Source organism: Colius striatus, chromosome 7, assembly GCF_028858725.1.
Source record: "Colius striatus isolate bColStr4 chromosome 7, bColStr4.1.hap1, whole genome shotgun sequence".
Lineage (NCBI taxonomy): Eukaryota > Metazoa > Chordata > Aves > Coliiformes > Coliidae > Colius > Colius striatus.
The window spans coordinates 41,180,071-41,199,132 of record NC_084765.1 but is presented as its reverse complement, the minus strand read 5'-3'; the positions used below and the strand labels follow the sequence as shown (position 1 = coordinate 41,199,132).

The following is a 19,062-nucleotide window of genomic DNA, read 5'->3' as shown; positions in this document are numbered from 1 at the left end:
GGAAGAGATGACAGCAAAAAGCATCTCCCTCTGTCTGTGAGCATCCCCCCTCTGTCTGTCTGTGAGCACCTCCCTCTGTCTGTGAGCATCCCCCCTCTGTCTGTCTGTGAGCATCCCCCCCTCTGTCTGTCTGTGAGCATCCCCCCCTCTGTCTACCCCAACGCTGCATCACACGTGGCAAGTTTTAAGTATTAAATACTTACTGTTACCAAAGTTACTTCCAGATCCCACAGAGTCAGCCTAAAAGCAAACAGCAAGAAACACCAAGCTGAAAACCCACTTCATGTTTGTACTGTATGTTAAGCCAGGGATTAAAGGGCAGGGAAAGCTTTTACACTGAGATAACCGTGTAATGTTTTAAACTGCTCGAGTGTTTATGACTGCAAATGTCAATTGCTGTATTGCATTTCAAACCAGTGAACCTACTTCATAATATTTGAGTTTAGCTTTGAGAGCTTCAATAGTTCTTAAATTTTCCTCCTGCTGCTTCTCCTTGGTAGTTAGGATTTTCTTCAGCTCATCTTTCTGAAAGAGAAAGAGCAATGAGCAGCCAAAGCCATAAGAATGGCCACATTTCATAGAATCATAGAATGGTAGGGGTTGGAAGGGACCTTTAGAGATCATCCAGTCCAACTCCCCTGCAGAAGCAGGCTCACCTAGATCAGGTCACATAGGAACATGTCCAGGTGGGTCTTGAAGCCCTCCAAGGAAGGAGCCTCCACAACCCCTCTGGGCAGCCTGTGCCAGGGCTCCCTCACTGAAACACTGAAAGAGCTTTTTCTTACGTTTAAGTGGAACTTTTTGTGTTCCAGCTTCATCCCATCACCCCTTGTCCTGTTGCTAGCTACTATAGAAAAGAGGGATGTCCCAACCTCCTGACACCCACCCTTTAGATATTTATAAATGTTAATAAGATCTCCCCTCAGTCTCCTCTTCTTCAGACTAAACAGCCCCAGGTCCCGCAGCCTTTCCTTGTGGGGAAGATGTTCCATTCCCCTGATCATCTTGGTGTCCCTGCACTGGCCTCTCTCCAGCACTTCCCTGTCCCTCTGGAGCTGAGGAGCCCAGAACTGGACACAGGACTCCAGATGAGGCCTCACCAGGGTAGAGTAGAGAGGGAGAAAAACCTCCCTTGACCTGCTGCCCACACTATTCCTGATGCACCCCAGGATGCCATTGGCTTCTTGGCCATGAGGGCACATTGCTGGCTCATATTTAGCTTATTATCAATCAGGACTCCCAGGTCTCTCTCTGCAGAGCTGCTCTCCAGCAGTTCACCTCCCAGCCTGTGCTGGTGCAGGGGGTTGTTCCTTCCCAGATACAGCACTCTACAAGAGGAGACCTGAAGGGAACATGCACCAACATAGTTTGCTGCTGTTTAATTGATTCACGTTTATGAGTCCTGCATTACTGAAAGTCACTGAAGAGATACCTATAAGTCTGCTCTAAAGGTGCCACAGGGATTACATCTATCACTGGTAGCAACAGAAATGCTGTGCAGCTGTACAAAGGGTGTACAGACAGCAGGCATTTCACTTAGCCAGCTTTGCTTCTCTCTGCAGTTTTAAATGCCATTACTCAAACACCACAGCTACCTCCCCCCTTCCACAGTTCTGTTACACTTTAAGGAGATGGATCCTACCTCGTTTTCAAGATCATCTGCAAACATTTGCTCCTGCAAAAAGAACAGAAAGATTCCCCCACGAGTCATTTTTGCAGTAATGTTTAAGAGGCTTATACACAGTTCAGTAGCTGACAGTGGACCCCAGTTTCTATCACTACATGCTTCTGACATCTCCTCTCACTTAGCTCTGGCAAGAGAAAGATAAACAGAAGTTAAGGATGTCTGACAGAGCACTGTCTCCTGACATACATCCTAGGACACTGGAATACCTCTTCCATTACCTAGATGCTACACCACTGAAGCAGAAGAGTACAGCTTTTCAGCAGAAGTCTGCTGATTTTGGAGTGAGCATTGAGGAGGCTGTTTGTGGGTTTTGGTTGGTTTATAAAGAGGTTCACACAAGTCCATGATTCTGAGAAGAAATATCCTTTCTATCCATGTGCTACACTTAGGGGAAGCTGCACACACATTTTAGATGTATGTCTGCAGAAATGCAAGGAAGGAACAAGTATCAGCCACCACAAAGCAAGAAAAACAAACCCTGTTTATTTTCTCTCTCAGTTGTACTGAGGGCACATTTGTTTGGAACAGGGTTTCAAATCTGAGTAAGAAGCTCCCTGCTGAAAACCTCTGCTTCTGATTTATCTGTGTTTCCACTTGCAGGAACAGCTGGAATACAAGCAGTGGCTATGCCAAAGTACCAACACACACCACCTGTGTTGAACTGTGCAGATGAAGTTTATTCTCCAAATGACATGCCACAGCACCTCATGGGTCATAGTATACTGCTCAAAGTGATGAGTATCAGTGTGCCACTGTAACAGGCCTCCTCATCTGTTTAATGTTATTACAAGACCAAAGACTTTGCAGCAGAAGGTGACAGTGATATACACAGAAATAACTCACAGGAGGTCAGTGAAGACTTCATCCTAATTGCACATGCTTGTCTTCTACTTACATCAGCCTTCACTGTCAGCACAGGAGCTCACTACAGCTTTGAAGTCAGGTTATCCCAATACTAGACTCACCTCATTCAGTTGCAGTTGTAGCCCACTGATTCTGTCCAACAGCATCCTTTGCTCCTCTTGTACTTCTCTCATTCGATCTTTCAAGTCTTGATTTTCTAACTCCAATTCCTTACAAGTAAAAACCAAACCCACAATTAAAATCCTCCCACCATACCACACACACACTGGGAAAAGAACAGAATCTGAACCAACAGATTTAAGTCATTAGACACCAAGCCTTTGCCTAATGAGCCCCCTCGTGATTTTATGGCCTCACTCCAGATCTGTTTCATTCTGAAGGCTTACAGATGTGCAAGCTCCAGAGTCCTCAAGCTTTTTGGCTCTAGATAGCTCATTCTCAGGTAAGTGTACATACAGGTTTTGAAAGTGTGCACAGAGTGAGATTACAGTCAATACTGACAGCACTCCACAGGCTGCTTATCTGCTGTCTGTTAACAGGCAAAAATAATGCTACAACAGCTCCTGGAACCCAACCACTGCAGCCAAAGGAAAAGCCTCACCAGCATGAAGCACAGCAGCCTTTAAATGTGTGTTCCAAGCAGCCCCAAGAATCACCCTGCAGCACATAATAAACCCAGCACATGAAAACAACATGTCTGTGCCATCAATCAGTCCAGTGCTCACACCCAAACAGCAAAGCACGTTTAACTCTTGCCTGATAATCGCCGCCTGAACTGTGGTAACTACTTTAGCTCAACCCAGAGAAGTTGTACTTAAGAGATCTTTATCCTTTTATTACAAAGCATTTCAGACTGCAGGCCTCAACTTCTCAGTGGTTTGTTCCCTATAGCTTAAAACACAGCAATGAGATGAGACAATTAACACTGGTTAGGAGAACAACCAACACAAGTTATTTTTAGCAGGACACTTAAACACACTTCTGGAGAGTGTTACAAACCAAACACTCCTGGTTGGACACACTTAGCACAGAATCTTAAGGGTTGGAAGGGACCTTGAAAGATCATCTAGTCCAACTCCCCTGCCAGAGAAGGGCCTATGTGTCTTTTAAATACCCCCAGGGATGGTGACTCCACCATTTCCCTGCGCAGCCTGTTCGAATGCTTAACAACCCTTTTCCTAATCTCCAATCTAAACCTCCCCTGCTGCAACTTGAGCCCATCTCCTCATGTCCTATCTCACTACTGGGGAAAAGAGATTGACCCCCACCTCACTACAACTCCCCTTCAAGCAGTGGTGGAGTGATCATGTCTCCTCTCAGCCTCCTCTAGGCTGAAAATCCTCAGCTCCCTCAGCTGCTCCTCCTAAGACTTGTTCTCCAGACCCTCCACCAGCTTCGTTGCTGGAATACTCTCCATCTGGGACACGCTGCTGGAACATGCAACATCTCTGGACACAATGTCCTTGTAGTGAGGGGCCCAAAACTGAACACAGTATTCAAGGCAAGGTCTCCCCAGACAATCACTTCCCTGGTCCTGCTGCTCACACTATTTCTGACACAAAATGAGACCCTGGACAAAACAATTCACCTCACCAGAACTGCTGTTAGGCTTGTTAATCAAAACAGGCTGCATGGCGAGATCTCTGGGAGGGAAATCCAGGTTTGCTTCAAGCTCCTGGAAGCTACTGCTCTGTGATGACTCACAACCCTGCTTCAACATCCCACACTTCACCTATTCAGATGACATCAGCTTTAGCCCCTCTGAACCCGCCCAGGCACCAACACATTCTCCCCATCTTCACTCACTATGAGTGCAAGTGGAAGCAGTAGAGAGAAGGTTAAAAGGCAGGAAAAGTTGAGGCATGAAGAGATTTGCCACTATTCATTACACAAACCAGTGAGGGCTTTTCCCTGAGAAAGTTTACAGCCGAGCTGCATAATTGCCACGTTACACACAGCCATGCAATTAAGTTGTAAGTAAACAGCAATATATGAAATCACTAATGCTTACTTTACAAGCACATCTTGTCTTCAGTATGGCTGCTTCATTATGCCTATGGGAATAGCAAGCCAGGAATCCTTCTCGCTTACCTGAGCATTATGTTCCTTCTGGTACAGCTTGACATTCGCCTCCTCCTGCGCATGCAGCCGATTCCACTTCTGTGACATACTGGTAACCTGTTATTGCAACAGCAAAGGATTAGTCTGTGTTCCTCTTGTGTTCTGGGGAGAGTGGGCTGCTGTCAGCCTCCATTCTGGCTTCCACTGGGGGGCGATACTACCAACACCCCATTCTGACAGGTTGCTTTGCAGTAGGGTCACCCGTGACCCCATCCAGGCAGCAAATGGGATGCTCGTCAAAACTCTAATCCTGGATGTGCACAACATGGAATACTTTTCAAACACAAATACACACATCATCTGATGACAGAGTCTTGTCAGCTGCATAGGAAGCCAAGAATTCAAAAAGCTATTGAACTAGATTTGTATCACAGCACAATCTTAACCCCACCACCAACAGTAGCAGGGATATACTGCCCTAGGAGAGAGCACAAGCAGCCTCACCTTTTGTTCAGCCTGACCTTTCTTCAGGGTACCTCTTGCTAAAAAAGCAACAAGAAAACAGGCAGTCTTTTAAAAAATGCATTTAATTCATGCACATGCAATACATTCACCTGATGCTATTTATTTTCAGTTTGGGGAGGAAAAAGCTACAGACTGGCCACCACCCCAGTTAAACCAACCCGGAGACATTCCCAAGCACACTGCTTTACTGGAAACGACTCATGATTGCTCCTGCACTGCCAGCTTCAGCAATGTTGAGAAATGCCACCAGGCATCAGAGCCTGTGTTTACCTTAGGAGCTTTACTAAAGCCACACAAACCCCAAAAGTCTTCTTTCCCCTCCCAACCAGGCAGTTTATCACCTTTGTGTTCGGTGGACTGCAGCTGCCCTCCAAAAACCAACTCCTGAAGACCCAGCGGTGAGAAGATCCCCAGCTCAAACGAAAGCACAACAGGAAATTGTTACAGCCACGTTCTCCATACCTTTGCTGGAATCCTCAGTGGCAGCTTTTATTAAAGCCAAAATGTCAATATTGTCCCCAATTCTGGCATAGTAAGCACAGTCATGCCCGAGGCCATCGGTCAAGCTGACGTCCGCACCGTTCCTGAGCAACACTTCCACTGCATCCTTGCAGCCGTACTCACAGCCTAACATCAGGGCAGTCCTGGGGGTGGGGAGAAAGGCTGCATTCAGAGGCAGGGGAGCTCATGCTTTCATGGAGTGATCACTTACAGAAATAGCCCTTTGTACACTTATGTCTAACCATGGTAATTGTGCCATGGAATGTCTCCTCTATCGAGAGAGGAAGCCAAGCTTTAAAGAGTCATTCAGCCAATGTTTAAATTTTTGTGTAAAAGTAAACAAACACTGTAACAGCAGGACTGCAGGAGATCCAGCATAAGCCTACTGCCTTTGAGAGAGCCACCCTGCATTCTGAAAACTCAGTATGACTTTGTCTTCCTCCCTATTTAGATAGAAATCTCCACAGACACAACAAACACGAGAAGTTTAGATGGTATTTCAGGGGGCAAGTGCTTGGGAGCCCTGGCAATGCCTTCCAAACACTGGCCAGCTTCAGAACACACAAGTATCCATGCCTTGTCCCACAGCAGATTCCTGTCCACTGGCCAGCAGGCAGGCACCATCCAAGAAATAACTGGCAGAAGTAGTAGTTTTCTATTTGAAAACCCCTTCCCTGAGCCCCTTCCATCAATACAGAAGCAAACATTTCAAGGCCTTTAGCTCCCTTTAGAAATCCAATGGGACCTAAGCACTTCTTCACAGAGTACTAATTTTGTCATGACCCATGTTGCATATTGATCCCAAAGGGTGTGAGATGCAGCTCTGGACAGACAAACCCTTACAGCAACCAGCTGCAGTGTCTCTGCTGGCAGTAACGAGCCTATATGTATGCAATAAAAAAGGCCAGGCTTATCTGCATTATTGAACTGGCACACCTGCTTCTGAACTAAATCCCAGACTCTTTTACACTGGATTTAGCATATTTATTCTGTAGTCTGAAAGCCAAAGGACAGCTTTCTGCTCTTTAAATGTCAGCAGGCACTCTGACATGCATTACCTGTTTTGTTTGTCCCTGGCATTAACATCTGCTCCTCTGTCTATCAGAAGCTGACAAACTGTGGGACGACACATCTGAGTGGCCAGCACTAGTGGTGTCCTCCCATCCTGAAAAGACAAAGGGTGAAAAATAAGAAGAGGGAGAGAAGGCAGAGAAAGCAGAAGAGCTCCAATGGGGTTTGTGCAAGAGAATGCTATAAGCAGCAACTTACTCCATCCTTTGAATTCACCGAGGCCCCATGATCACACAGCAGTTGTATGCTAGAGGAACAGTCTGACATAGCTTTCAAAAGAACAAGAGAGAACAAGTTATACTGCTGAAACCAGCCTCCATGAAACCCCAAGCACCTCCTGGGGTGTATTTGCTGCACAAAAATCCATGCAGCTAAGTTAAAGCATGACAAGGCTCTATGACCTCCACAACCATCTCAAAAGCACGTGAAAGAAGCCAAACTACCATTCAAGACCCTGCACAGCACAGTGAGACACAGACAATCCAGAGTTAGAGCATCTCAACCTAGCAACGTTGCTGCTCTAAAGCTCTGCTCACAACACTTGCTTGAGGTTTTACTAGGTAATACACTGGCATCAGAAGAGCAACCCTGACCTACCACCTCTGCTAAGACTGTTAACAAGTTTGTGGCTGAGGACAAATGTCATGGCAAGAACATTTCTCCTACTACAGTTACCAAAACTAAGTCTGTCCCATCTGAAAGTCAATCCATTGATTACATCTAGCTGTCATAGTGCAGTTACCAGAAGAACACACTTTTACCTGCATCATGAAGAGCAGTTCTTCCTTGCAGATCCACATTCTCCGTTGGACAATTGTACTGTTGAAATAAGTAACCCCAGCTATCAATTAGGCTTCAGACTGCACTTAGGAAACAGGCAACATTTTGAGGTTTGGCTTAAAGCAGAAAGAAGTGACATAAGAAAAAGAACACCTGAAGTTTGTAGTTTCCAAGTACAGTGACATACATGAAAGAGCACACTATGGGTACATGCACTGCAGTGGACCTGAAGTTGTAGAAGTAAATGAAGCCCATGCAAAGAGAACACACAATTCAGCACAGACTTTTCACAGACACTTTCAAGTGCTCCTTCACTATGGCTAAGGTTCTCCACTCATTGCTCTCTCACTACCAGTATCACTACTGCTTCTGGTGCTCCACAGAAAACGTACCACTTATCTCTGCATGGAGACATGCATCAAATGAACAGATGAACGGAACCCTTTACAAGTTAAAACATCCCCAAAGTATTATGAAGTGACCAGGAGCAAATGAAGCAAAACTAAATATCACACAGACCTAAGACAAGCCCACAATATTGCTTCATTAATAAAATACTGTGGATAGAAATGTCCATCTTGTGAAGAAAACATCACCCTTGAGCAGAACTTCCAGCGTTGCTGTCCCTAAATGGAAATGTATTCAGAAGAGAATACATGAGTGTCTTACACACTCAGCTCCATTTTCTTTAAGGGGTAGAAAGTATGAACTGATTTGATTGTCTACATGAAGAGACAAAAGAGGTAATTATCTTTATTTCAGCACTTTCAGTCACAATCTGTTGTTTCATGTGAAAAGGGCTTTTCCCCATCATTGTCTTGCATTCAAAGAAGAACACAGTTGTCTAAAGCAAGTGGCACATCTCAGTTTTGTATCAAAATATTGAAGAGCATCTTTTTTCCTCTCAAGAAAAATAAAGTGTAACAACAGAGAAGTTGCATTTTTCAGTACCTGCAACAGCTTCTGCAAACACAGAGCGTGGCCATACTTTGCAGCTAGGTGCAATGCATTTCTACCTAAAAAGAGAGATCAGCATCAATTCAGCATCTAGTTTGAACGTGACATTGGAAATATCAGACAAATTCAATATGCCCATGCTGTTCCCTACAAAGTCTATTACTTACCATATAACACTGATTCATCAGGAGTTAATTTGTGCTTCACTAAAGCATTAGCATACCAGTAGAATGATTGGGATGGGCAGGGCCCTGCAGAGCTGCTCCAGCCCCAGTCCCTGCTCAAGCAGGTTCCCCTGAGCTCAGGGGGCACAGGAATATGTCCAGCTGGGGTTGGAAACCTCCTGAGAAGGAGCCTCCACACCCTCCCTGGGCAGCCTGGGCCAGGGCTCCCTCACCTCAGCACCAAAGGACTTTCTCCTTGTGTTCAAGTGGAACTTCCCCGTGTTGTTGCCCTTGGACATTTGAGGAAGCCTACCTGCAGCATCAGTGGCTGTGATATCAACCCCATGAATGAGGATGGTGTTCAAGCAGTCCAGGTTTCCCTTTGATGCCACAACATGGAATCTGGAAAAGGAAATACCTTGCTTAAGCACAGCTGGTTTATACACAAAACTGCTAAAAGTAACCTGGAAAGTCAAAGCAAGCATCTGCACACTGAAAGCACTCTACAGTACAAAGGCAGCTGAGAGTTCTGTAGATATTTCTTTAAGGAACAAGCCACCTTTCTTGAGAATAGCCATTCTACACCTCAACCAATGAACCAGGTTAAAAACTGTATGCTTTCTGTTTCCCTTTAACATTCAAATCTGGCAAGAACAAGTATTTCAATAGCAATGCTCACTTTGAAGTGACGATGGATTACAAGGATGTCACATTCTAGCTGTCTGGCATTCCAGCCCAGATGGGGCTAGAATCTAAGATGATGTACTACTTAGATTTATTACATATACTTATATATTAAGAAGTTTAGAGCAGCCACAGGAACTGAGTAACTTTCAGTAGCTTCCCAAAGCCTTTACTGGAGCAGCAGAAGTTACTTACGCAGATCTCCCTTCCACATCCAGTTTAGTAGCACTAACTCCTTTTTTGGCAAGGATGGATGAAACCTTTTCCACATCACCCCTTTCAGCTGCTTTCATTAACCTGTCATCATACTTGCTCCAGTCGGTGTTCAGCTGTGTAAGAGAATTAGCAGGGTAAGCTTATGGTACAGTATTGATCTACTAAAGGAACTTGAGTAAAAAGCTGAATCCTATGCAACTGGGGAGATACAACAGATCCTGGTTTGCAAAATAGTTGTACCTGTTGAGAGGTTTAGTTATTCACGTGTATTGTCACTGCAGCATTTCAATCAGGCTGTCAGCATTGTGCTCTCTGACAGCTGGTGAAGCCACTTCAGGATCAAACTGCTTCGGTTTTCCACATTCTGCTATGTTCTAACAGGGCTAAAATGAAACCCACACACAGCAATTCCCTATCCTCATTCTTAGAGAAAGTTTTCAAACAGCTTCTCAACTTAGGCACATTGACTGCTCTCACATCAGCAAGGCAGTTAACTCCATCAGCTGTATGAAAACTGGAGGGCTCCTCATTCATCTTTATCAGCCACCACTTGAATTGTAACAGTCTAAACAAAACAATCAAGTGGTTGATTTCTAGATATTAAATACCAGTACATGCCTCAAAACTTACCAATTAATAAACAAGATGCAAAGGAGCAGATAAGTGAGGACTGCAAGTAACAGAGCCCAAAATAGTGCTGCTAAGAGCTTCCAACCTAATCACCTTCAGTATAATCTGTTCAGTATTCACTAAAAGACGATTTGATAAGGAAGAGCACAGATCAAACATAGCAGTTAGAGTTTTCCCCTGTCAGTCCTCACACAGTAAAGGCATCAGAGAATTCAACAGGTGAGCTGTGTGAAATATTTAAACGGGGTAATTATGAAGCAGATGTAATCAACAGCAGATCTCAATTTTGATGAATTCAGCAACACATGGAATGTGTACTAAATCTAACTCTCTCTGAACCAAGCTCCCACCTATCACCAGCAGCTCCCCAGCTTTACTGGAAGTTACACCAGTTTTCCTGTGCACCACCTGACTAAAATTGATGAAAGAACACCAGAAAAGCAGCCAGCAGAGACTCTGTTCTCACTTCACCAACTCATGCAAGTTGCTTTTACTCAAAACACTCTTTCAGCCACTCACAGGGCTGCAGAACCTGATGATGTTTCCCAGCCCGTGTACCCACAGGCTGCTGCCAAGAGCAGCATCCCTCCCTGAGCTCTGCACACCCTGGGCCAGGGGAGCATGGGGGGTTGGACTAGAAGATCTCTAAAGGTCCCTTCCAACCCCTACCACTCCATGCTCACCTTGCAGCTACCCAATGAGCTGAGCCCCAAGCAAGCACCCACAGAGCCACCACGGGAGCAGCTCACTGACCTGACCCACAGCAAGGGACAGCAGCAGATCCCACGTACCCCAGCCTTGCAGAGTAGGAAACCAAATACTGAAGTGCTGCAAATCAACGTAGGGACACACAGAACATCAGCACAGACATACACTTCACTGAACTCAGTGAATTTAGCCATTCTTAAAAATAGACCTGAACCAGCTCCCAAGCAGCTTTCAGACTTTTAACATCAAATGGAAGCACTAAAAATATTCAGCAGGACAGAGCTTTCCCAAGTGTTCTAAGGGTCACCTTTTAGCTAAGTGTGATATTGAAGAGACCAACACCTATTGAGCTGTAGAAACAAATTCAAAGGTCTTCAATTGCCTGCAATTACCAAAGCAGCAGGTCACTTATAAATAGACCACTATGCATTCAGTCTCAGGCATTTACCATCCTTCCACTTTTTCCTTCAAATTTAGGATTTCAGGCCACTGAGCAAGCAGCCCACCCCAAAACCTGGAGCTTGTTCTCTCTGGAGTCATAAGCATGATTCCCTCTGTTTCTCATTCTCCCATTAAACAAGATTATTGTCATCACAAAGTCTTACCAACAGCTCAGTACAGCATTTGCTAAAAGCAACAAGAACTAATGAAATGACAACCATCTGAGTTACCCAGCTAAAGTGCAGTACGGCTCTGTCAATCCATTAAAACATTCATTAGCTAAAAGCCAAGCCAGCCTGGTTGGCATCACAAGGGCTTTGCATTGGTGACAGCAAAAGCTCCATGCATTGCCAGGGGGAGGAAAGGCAGAATTCCTCTGCAGCTTGGCAAAGTTTCCCCTGCTAAGCTACCAAATTATGCAAGTTGTATGGTTTATTTTTAAATACCTTAGGGGCTGTTCACACACAGCACCAAGCTCTGCTCCCTCTAAATTCCTTCACACATGACATTTTGCATCCTTAGAGGAAAGCGATCACTTCTTGTCTCTTTGCCATTGGGTTGGGATTGCCGAGTTCCACACTTGCAGCTTACACCTGCCAGCACAAACCCACCGAAATCCACAGAAGAGCCTTCCCCAGCCACTCCTGGCTCCCCTTCCATAAATCTCCCAAGTACCAAGAGCATGTTTTATAGAAAAACACCATCTGCATTACTTTCTTTCACCTCTGGTACAACACTGAAGTGAATGGTGTCCATCTCCTCACATGTAATAAATAAACCATTGGCATCCCAGCATTTCACACTTAAGGAAAACTCCTCACAGGAAGAGCTGCTAAAAGTAGAAAGAACATTTAAAGAGAAACTGTCACAAGACATTTACAGAGCTCCAGCTTTTGCATGTTGACAGTTGTAAACTACCACCATGGATAGGAAATCCAAGATACCTACTGTGTCTTTAGCTGCACAAGAAAACCAACAAGTCATCATAGAGCTCGCAGCTTCTCACTGCCAGAGGCAATCCGTTTATCTTGCATCAAGTTACAAACCACTACAGCTCACAAAGCGCCGAGCCAGAGTTCAGACGGGCTGCTTTGAGAAGTGCGCTCTCTCTACCGCCCTGAATGCATTTTGTTCCATCCTTCACTTAGCTTGGATCCTCCAGGATATTTTCCCCATCTTCAGGGTCATCTTCAGACTTCATAACTGTTAGAGAACCGCAGCTACCGCCAGTGCCCAGGCGGTGATGGCCTCCGGGGCCTGGCCCTCTGCTCACCCCAGAGCCGGGACAGACTGCCAGAGCGAGGCAGGCTCACCAGCACATATTGCCCAGATCTGGAGTGTCTTGTAAACAATACGTAGACTGTCTCATCAGCCCACATCTATTTTCTGATAATCCAGCACTTGATAGCCAGGCAATAGCAAGCAATAGCTATTAATACATTCCCTGCGTGCTCAGGCGCTGAGTAAGGCATTTCAGCATCCACGTTAACTCAGGAGACAAGCACGCTGGAAACTTTACTATGGTGTTGTTATGTCCTGCAGACATGCAAACACTCACTTTAAAATAACAAACACGTTAGTCAAATTAACTGTCCACTGACACGGGCGTATCCCCACGAATAACACACCAGGACTCAAATACTCTCGGGAGTATTTTTTTCCCCCCCATTCTACCACAGCACAGAGGAGAAACCAGACTGAGATCAGCCCTCAGACAGTTACAAGTGCGGAGCAGATGGAATGCATGATCCTATTTTGACAGAAATGTAACCCATTTTAAATTAGAAAACACACATGCCTCTGCTTTAAAAAAAAGCATCCTCCTTTTGCAGTGCTGAAACCCATCCTGAACGGGAGCTGGTTTCAGCTTACGGCTGCTGCCAGTCTGTCTCCCAACATGTGAAACGAGAGGAGTCACAGAGGCTGTGCAAACATTAAATAGACAGCATAATGATTAACAGCAGAGACGATCAAGAGTCTCCTTTCACAAGTTTTAAATTTAAACGGAGATCTCCCCAGTGCTGTATTTAGAGGACTAGGTCAGCACGACAAGCAATGCTGTTTTGTCTGGTGCGTAGCCAGAAAACCCATGCACACGCACACCCTGGAGGACTTGCACAAGAGCCTTCAAACCACCTCATCAATGCACCTTCTCAGAAAAGAGATTTTTTCTGAATCACTCACATTTGTATTCCCACAAATTCGCCCTTTCCCAGCAACCTCTGAGCTACTCCACACCCCTTGCTGTGAGCACCAGCCCTTGGCCCTGCAGCACTTGCATGTTTCTCAGAAGAACCTCCCAAGACCTCTCTGCAATTAGTGTCCCTGTGACAAAGCCACTCCAAAACAGTGTGCCGACTGTGGCATCTCAAGTTATCTTCTAAGCAGAACCAAGTCTGTCCCCTCAGGCTAAAAATGGCCTTTGGGAGGAAAAAAACCACCATACACTTCACAGGTGACAGCAACAGCAGAAATAATCCCACCTAACTGCAATCAGCTTGGTAAGAAAACATCTGTGTAAGACTCAGCCTTCCAGGTGAACAGCCTTTCATTTATTTATCCCAAAGGTTTTACCTGGCTCCACTTACATCTGCCTGCAGACATTCCTGGGGAGCTGCACTCATCCTGCATCCTCTTTATCCTGACAATATGCTCAAGACAGCCTTGACCACAAGGCCTGGGATTGCTACACCTCATTCCCCAGTCCTACCCAGCTCAGAGTAAGCACAGACAGCAGCTCTGGGGAAAAACAGCTTTCATGTCTCCATCAGCACTGAGCAGCTTCAGTAAACACAGCCCAGCTACTAACTCACACCAATTAAATTGTTCTCCAAGGCAGCTGATTCTCAGAGAGCTCTGAGGGTAGAGACTAATGAAACATGCTTGTGGTGCATTTTTTTAGTGTAACCAGAGTTTGAAACCTACAGCAGATTTGTCTTTCCAGAACAAAGCTGATCACCAGGTACACCAGCAGTGCAGATCCTGGGAGGTGCTGAATGGCCAGGCCCATCACTGATGCAAACATTGCCTGTTTTCTGTTAACAGAGAGCATCTGTTTTCCCTAAGCTCAGCCTACCATGAATTTGAGCCTACCAGCTCTCCAAAGACAAGGAGCAGCCCACCTCCACCATCTGGCTAGGATCAAAAGCACTACTCTTCCATCAGCTGGTAGCTGGTGTGCTCTCAGTTGAAGGGCTTTATATTGAGCAGATACACTGGGTGTCTGCACCCACTCTGGATGTCCATCTGGTACTGCAACAGCCTCAGGAGTGCTGCAGAGATGCACACACACAGATTCTGCCTACACACTCAGTACACATTCTGAACTAATTCCTCTATTAACTTAGCCAGTTTTTCCTCAACTCCAGGTAGGCTTTTTGCATCCTCAACACTCGTTGGTAAGGGACTGTACAACTTAACTACGTGTTGCATGAACAACTGTCTACATCAACTCTCTCTGAACCCAGCCTCCCTTATCTTAGCAGGTGCTTCACAGACCAGAAATCAAGCTGCTTTTCCTATCTGCAGTCCTCATCTTTTAAAGATCCTTGGACCATCACACCACATCACTACACTCTCCTGTGCTGCATGCCACAGCTCTCTCAGCCAGCACCAATTCAGGCAGCAGATGAGGAGTATCATTCCTCTCGGTTGTTACCCAAGAAGAACACATAGCCCAGTTCAGAGGCAAAGCTTGTAGGAGACTCCTTGAAACTACAGCCTTCAAAACTCAGCCTGTTCCTCATCCATCATTACAATTAAGCATTTCAAGATGACAGCAGTGAGAGCACTAATGGCTGCCACCACAGGTATTTACACTTAGGGTATCTCTGGCACCAAGACTAATTACTCTCACTACTCTGAGCAAAGCAAGACAAGATGTTCCAGTGCTACCCAGAACAGAGGGGAGGACACAGCGCTGCTGGCACTGAAAGCCATGAGGTGCTATCAGCAAGGGCAGTTCCAACAGGCTACTAAAATAAATACATACTTGTACTTTGCTGACAACTACAGAAGCAATTGGCAAAAGTCGGTGTGTAAAGTTTATGACTGTTACAGGACACATGTTTGTCAATAAAATAGCACTATGCTTAGGGAAGCTGAGCTTGAAGCTACCAGGCATCATTTCCCTCTCAACCAAAACTCGAAGCCACACACAGCATTGCTGCACACTCTGCCACCCAAGGGTCCCCAGTGAGGAAAAGTGCTTTATTAGTGATCCCAAGACACATGGAGAGAATCCCAGTGGAGTCACCACAGGGACTCAGAGCAGAGAAATGAAGATCAACGCTGATGGCTTTGGAAAGCAATCCATAATACCCTTTAATCCCAGCAGCTCTCCTTTTTTCTCAATCTAAATATTTTCCAGAGTGAAATCCCAGCAGTCAGAAGGGAATTCATAAGACTTGATGCCAGCAAGAAGGTATCTCTGGTCACCAGCCTGAGCACAGTCAATGAGGTCTGATTCCCATTTGAGGATGCACTGGCCATGATGCTCTTCATACTGCAGTGAAGTAAAATGTGATGAGTTTACTTGTTGCTGAAATAGTATTGCTCAGGAAGCTTCCACCCAAACTGGGAATTGCTCATCCAGACACTCAAAACACTCCTGCAGAACATGGGCTACATGACAGACAGCTTATTTAAATAATGCAGGCACAATCTTTAGCAGCCACCTAACTCGCTTCAGAAATACCAGTTGCAATTCAAAGCAGTTCTTAAACCTCTCAGCCCAAAAGCTGACATAAACCTGTGAAAGTGAGCACAGCTCCTCGTCACTGCTGGGCTAGGCAGATAATCCTATTAGCACAAAAATCCAGAGGGGACACATCCTCCTCTAATGCCATTAGCGGGTGACATAAGCACGTGAAATACAGAGAGCAAAGAGCTGCCACCACCACTCACAGCAAGTGCTCCCAAATACAGCAAATGGTCATGAAACTATCTAAACAGACCAACAAGTGGCTGAAATAGCTGCAGAAACTGCAGTTTCTGAGGTCTGTGGAGACCACCAGATGGAATAATTCTTGTCAAAGCTGACAATAACTATTCATTTAAAGCCCACCTTTGTCACAAGACACTAACTTCTCCAGCTGAGGTCTCCTGGGGGTTTCCTGCAGCGAGAGTGGCACACACTGACAAAGGAGAATTAATTGGAGAGTGTACATGTGTCACATAAGCTGGGCACAGACGGGAAGGGCAGGCTCAGTGCATCCAGGAGCCTGCACATTCCCTTCTCATGCTCTTCCCACAGAGGTCAGAGTACATTAGAGATCTAAACTACCACCTGAACAGACACACCCGTAACTTTGCACAGCACAAACTGATGACTGCTTTTGAAGTTTGATTTATTTACAGACTGCACAGCATGACAAATGAAAGGAGAGGTTTGACCATTGAAACTGGTTGTTTTCAAGCCATTCATCAGGTGCAGCTTCCCCTGACAGGTCAGTTCCACAGCAGCCAATGTCCATCTGTCTCACTGACTTTGGCTTCATCTGCAGACGCCTAGAAAATCCTGCAGGTACCAGGTTTGGGAAAGGCTTAGTTCACATAGGGAGAAGGAGGGGGTATTTATACCTTATAAGCCTAGCTTATCAGACTATGGCTGAATTCCCATTTCCATGTTTCAGCATCCAAAACTGCTGGAGTACAACGTACTGTTTAGTCCCACAGAAGGGCAGAACAGACACAGCTTGAACACACAGTTTATGTCTCACCCAGCAGGTTCCCACACGCAGCACCACGTTATTTTACCATCTCATTCACTGCAGTTTCTCCATCTAAGGAAAAACTGTTGAATGGTAGAGTGGGAGAGGCTTAGTCAAAACTGTGATCAGAGTAACAGCCTTCCTGGGCTTGCTCTGGTAACGCACTGCACAGAATGCTCGTGTCGTTTCTTATGAACAGCCATGCTGTCTGTAACTAAGGTAACAGCCTCCTAAAACAGGTAGAAGCAAAACAAAAGCCACCATAAACATTTCTGTTTTCATCCTATTTTTAAGGCATTTTCCTTCCTACTGTAGGTTAGCACATCCCACCATCAGATGATGAAGCATCAAGAAAGTATTCAAATCTCCTTCTAGCGATCCGTGTGACATGTCAAGCAGTCTTCTCAAAACCAGCAGCAGGGCTCCAGATCTGTGTTCTATCTACAGAGTTACACACAACTAAAGCAAAGCCAGTTTCTCTGCATGGCTGGGGCAGAGTGAAAAGCCCCCAGCATCAACTACAGCAGCACTCGAGCTACAGTGCAAGCGTCACAGAACTCCACGTGCAGCTCCTGAAGGATGCAGAGCCTGCGAAAATATTCTCCACTTTGCCCTGAGACACAATTTCCTCGTGTCTCATTGACAACATTCAACTCAAGAGCACTCTGTTGATAAAACATCACCAAGTTCTCTGCCCTGAGATACAGATTAACTTGGACACTAATCAAAGTGATCAGAACTACTTCTGATACGCTCTGAAAACAAACCAGGGTTGTTGCAGCTGCATTTTAAAACACTCTGTCAAGTACATTTTATGTGAAGTGGGGCCAGACTTAACACACATCAAAGAACATCCCACCCTTCCACAGCAAGGGAAGCATCACAGCTTCCACCACAAAAGTAACAGGGTGCCCTGAAAGTCCAGGTCCTGCTGCTGCCCAGGAGAAAGTACTTCCCCTTTAACAGGGGAGAAAGCCACAGCAAGGTCAGAGTCCAGCTGCCTTTGTCCACCATTAAAAGCTGCCTGTCACACTGCCTTCCTCGGGACTCCAGGCAAACCATTAGTTTGCAATCCCAAGTTCCCAGGCAAGGACAGATTGATTTGTGTACTCCCATTTATTAATAACAATGCATCAGGAAATATTAGGGGGTGATGAAACGTGACATGACTGTTACACTCATCACACAGGGAAGCTGCCTCAATGCACATACATGTGGAGAGAGAACACCACATTTACAGCCCAACTCCATCCTGTTCAGTCACAATGAAGTAATCAAAGCATGGGGACAGTATCAGTCTCTGAGACCTTACAAGCATTTGCTTGCTAATAAATATTAATACACTGACAAAGCACACAGAAGTTGCACCTGAGAGAAAGGTCAGAAGCACTTTCAACAGCCTTATCTGCATAATGATGGCCTCAAATCAGCTGAGGGTATTTAACCTGCACACAGGCACTCGTTGTGCCCCCAGTTTCAGAAATATTTTGAATTGCTGCGTTCCAAAATGATAAAGCACTGATAAATATTCCTTTCCAAGGAGCCTGGAAATTACAATGCACCTGTAAACAGACTGCAGCACAAAGCTTCTGCTGAACCACAAATTGCCTGTCTTGCTTAACCTTGTGCATCTTCAACCTCAACCACAAACATCACACAAACAAGCACCTCATTCTATTTAACTACATGCAAACAAATCAAAAGGGGTTTTTTTGCAAGGCACACACACATTAGTAGGAGCCTTAGTAAAGCTTCCTGGAACCTAAACACACTACAGAATAACCACAGTCAGTCCAGTGTCTGACATGGTAATGCTTCATAGTGCTGCTGGTTCTCAGCTGTGTTGCCTGAAGATGACATTGTCAAGTCCCCTTGGAGGAGGGAGGTGGGGGAGAGGAGCAAGCAACTTTGCCCCATCCAACAGCAGCAACGCTCCTGACAGGTCAGAGCACTGTGATTAGTGTGGCTGACAAAGTGCTTCACTGAGCAGAGTCACACAAGTCTCTCATGGCACTTTGCACGTTTACAAACCAACGTGTGCCACCAGCAGCACAAGGGGCTT

At 45.5% G+C, this 19,062-nt stretch overlaps 1 protein-coding gene across 2 annotated transcripts in view; it reads right to left on the bottom strand.

The window, feature by feature from the left end:
* The window catches only part of UACA (uveal autoantigen with coiled-coil domains and ankyrin repeats), a 30,218-nt gene that overhangs the window by 7,389 nt on the left and 3,767 nt on the right, over nt 1-19,062 (bottom strand). For both annotated transcript variants that reach the window (XM_061999914.1, XM_061999916.1), the window contains exons 2-14: nt 9,490-9,623; nt 8,924-9,012; nt 8,441-8,505; nt 7,471-7,528; nt 6,908-6,978; nt 6,697-6,803; nt 5,600-5,781; nt 5,117-5,154; nt 4,643-4,729; nt 2,653-2,760; nt 1,643-1,675; nt 427-525; nt 204-240 (exon numbers count right to left, since the gene is read on the bottom strand). In XM_061999914.1, coding sequence (XP_061855898.1) covers nt 204-240; nt 427-525; nt 1,643-1,675; nt 2,653-2,760; nt 4,643-4,729; nt 5,117-5,154; nt 5,600-5,781; nt 6,697-6,803; nt 6,908-6,978; nt 7,471-7,528; nt 8,441-8,505; nt 8,924-9,012; nt 9,490-9,623 — 1,108 coding nt within the window. The remainder of the gene's footprint in view (nt 1-203; nt 241-426; nt 526-1,642; nt 1,676-2,652; nt 2,761-4,642; nt 4,730-5,116; nt 5,155-5,599; nt 5,782-6,696; nt 6,804-6,907; nt 6,979-7,470; nt 7,529-8,440; nt 8,506-8,923; nt 9,013-9,489; nt 9,624-19,062) is intronic.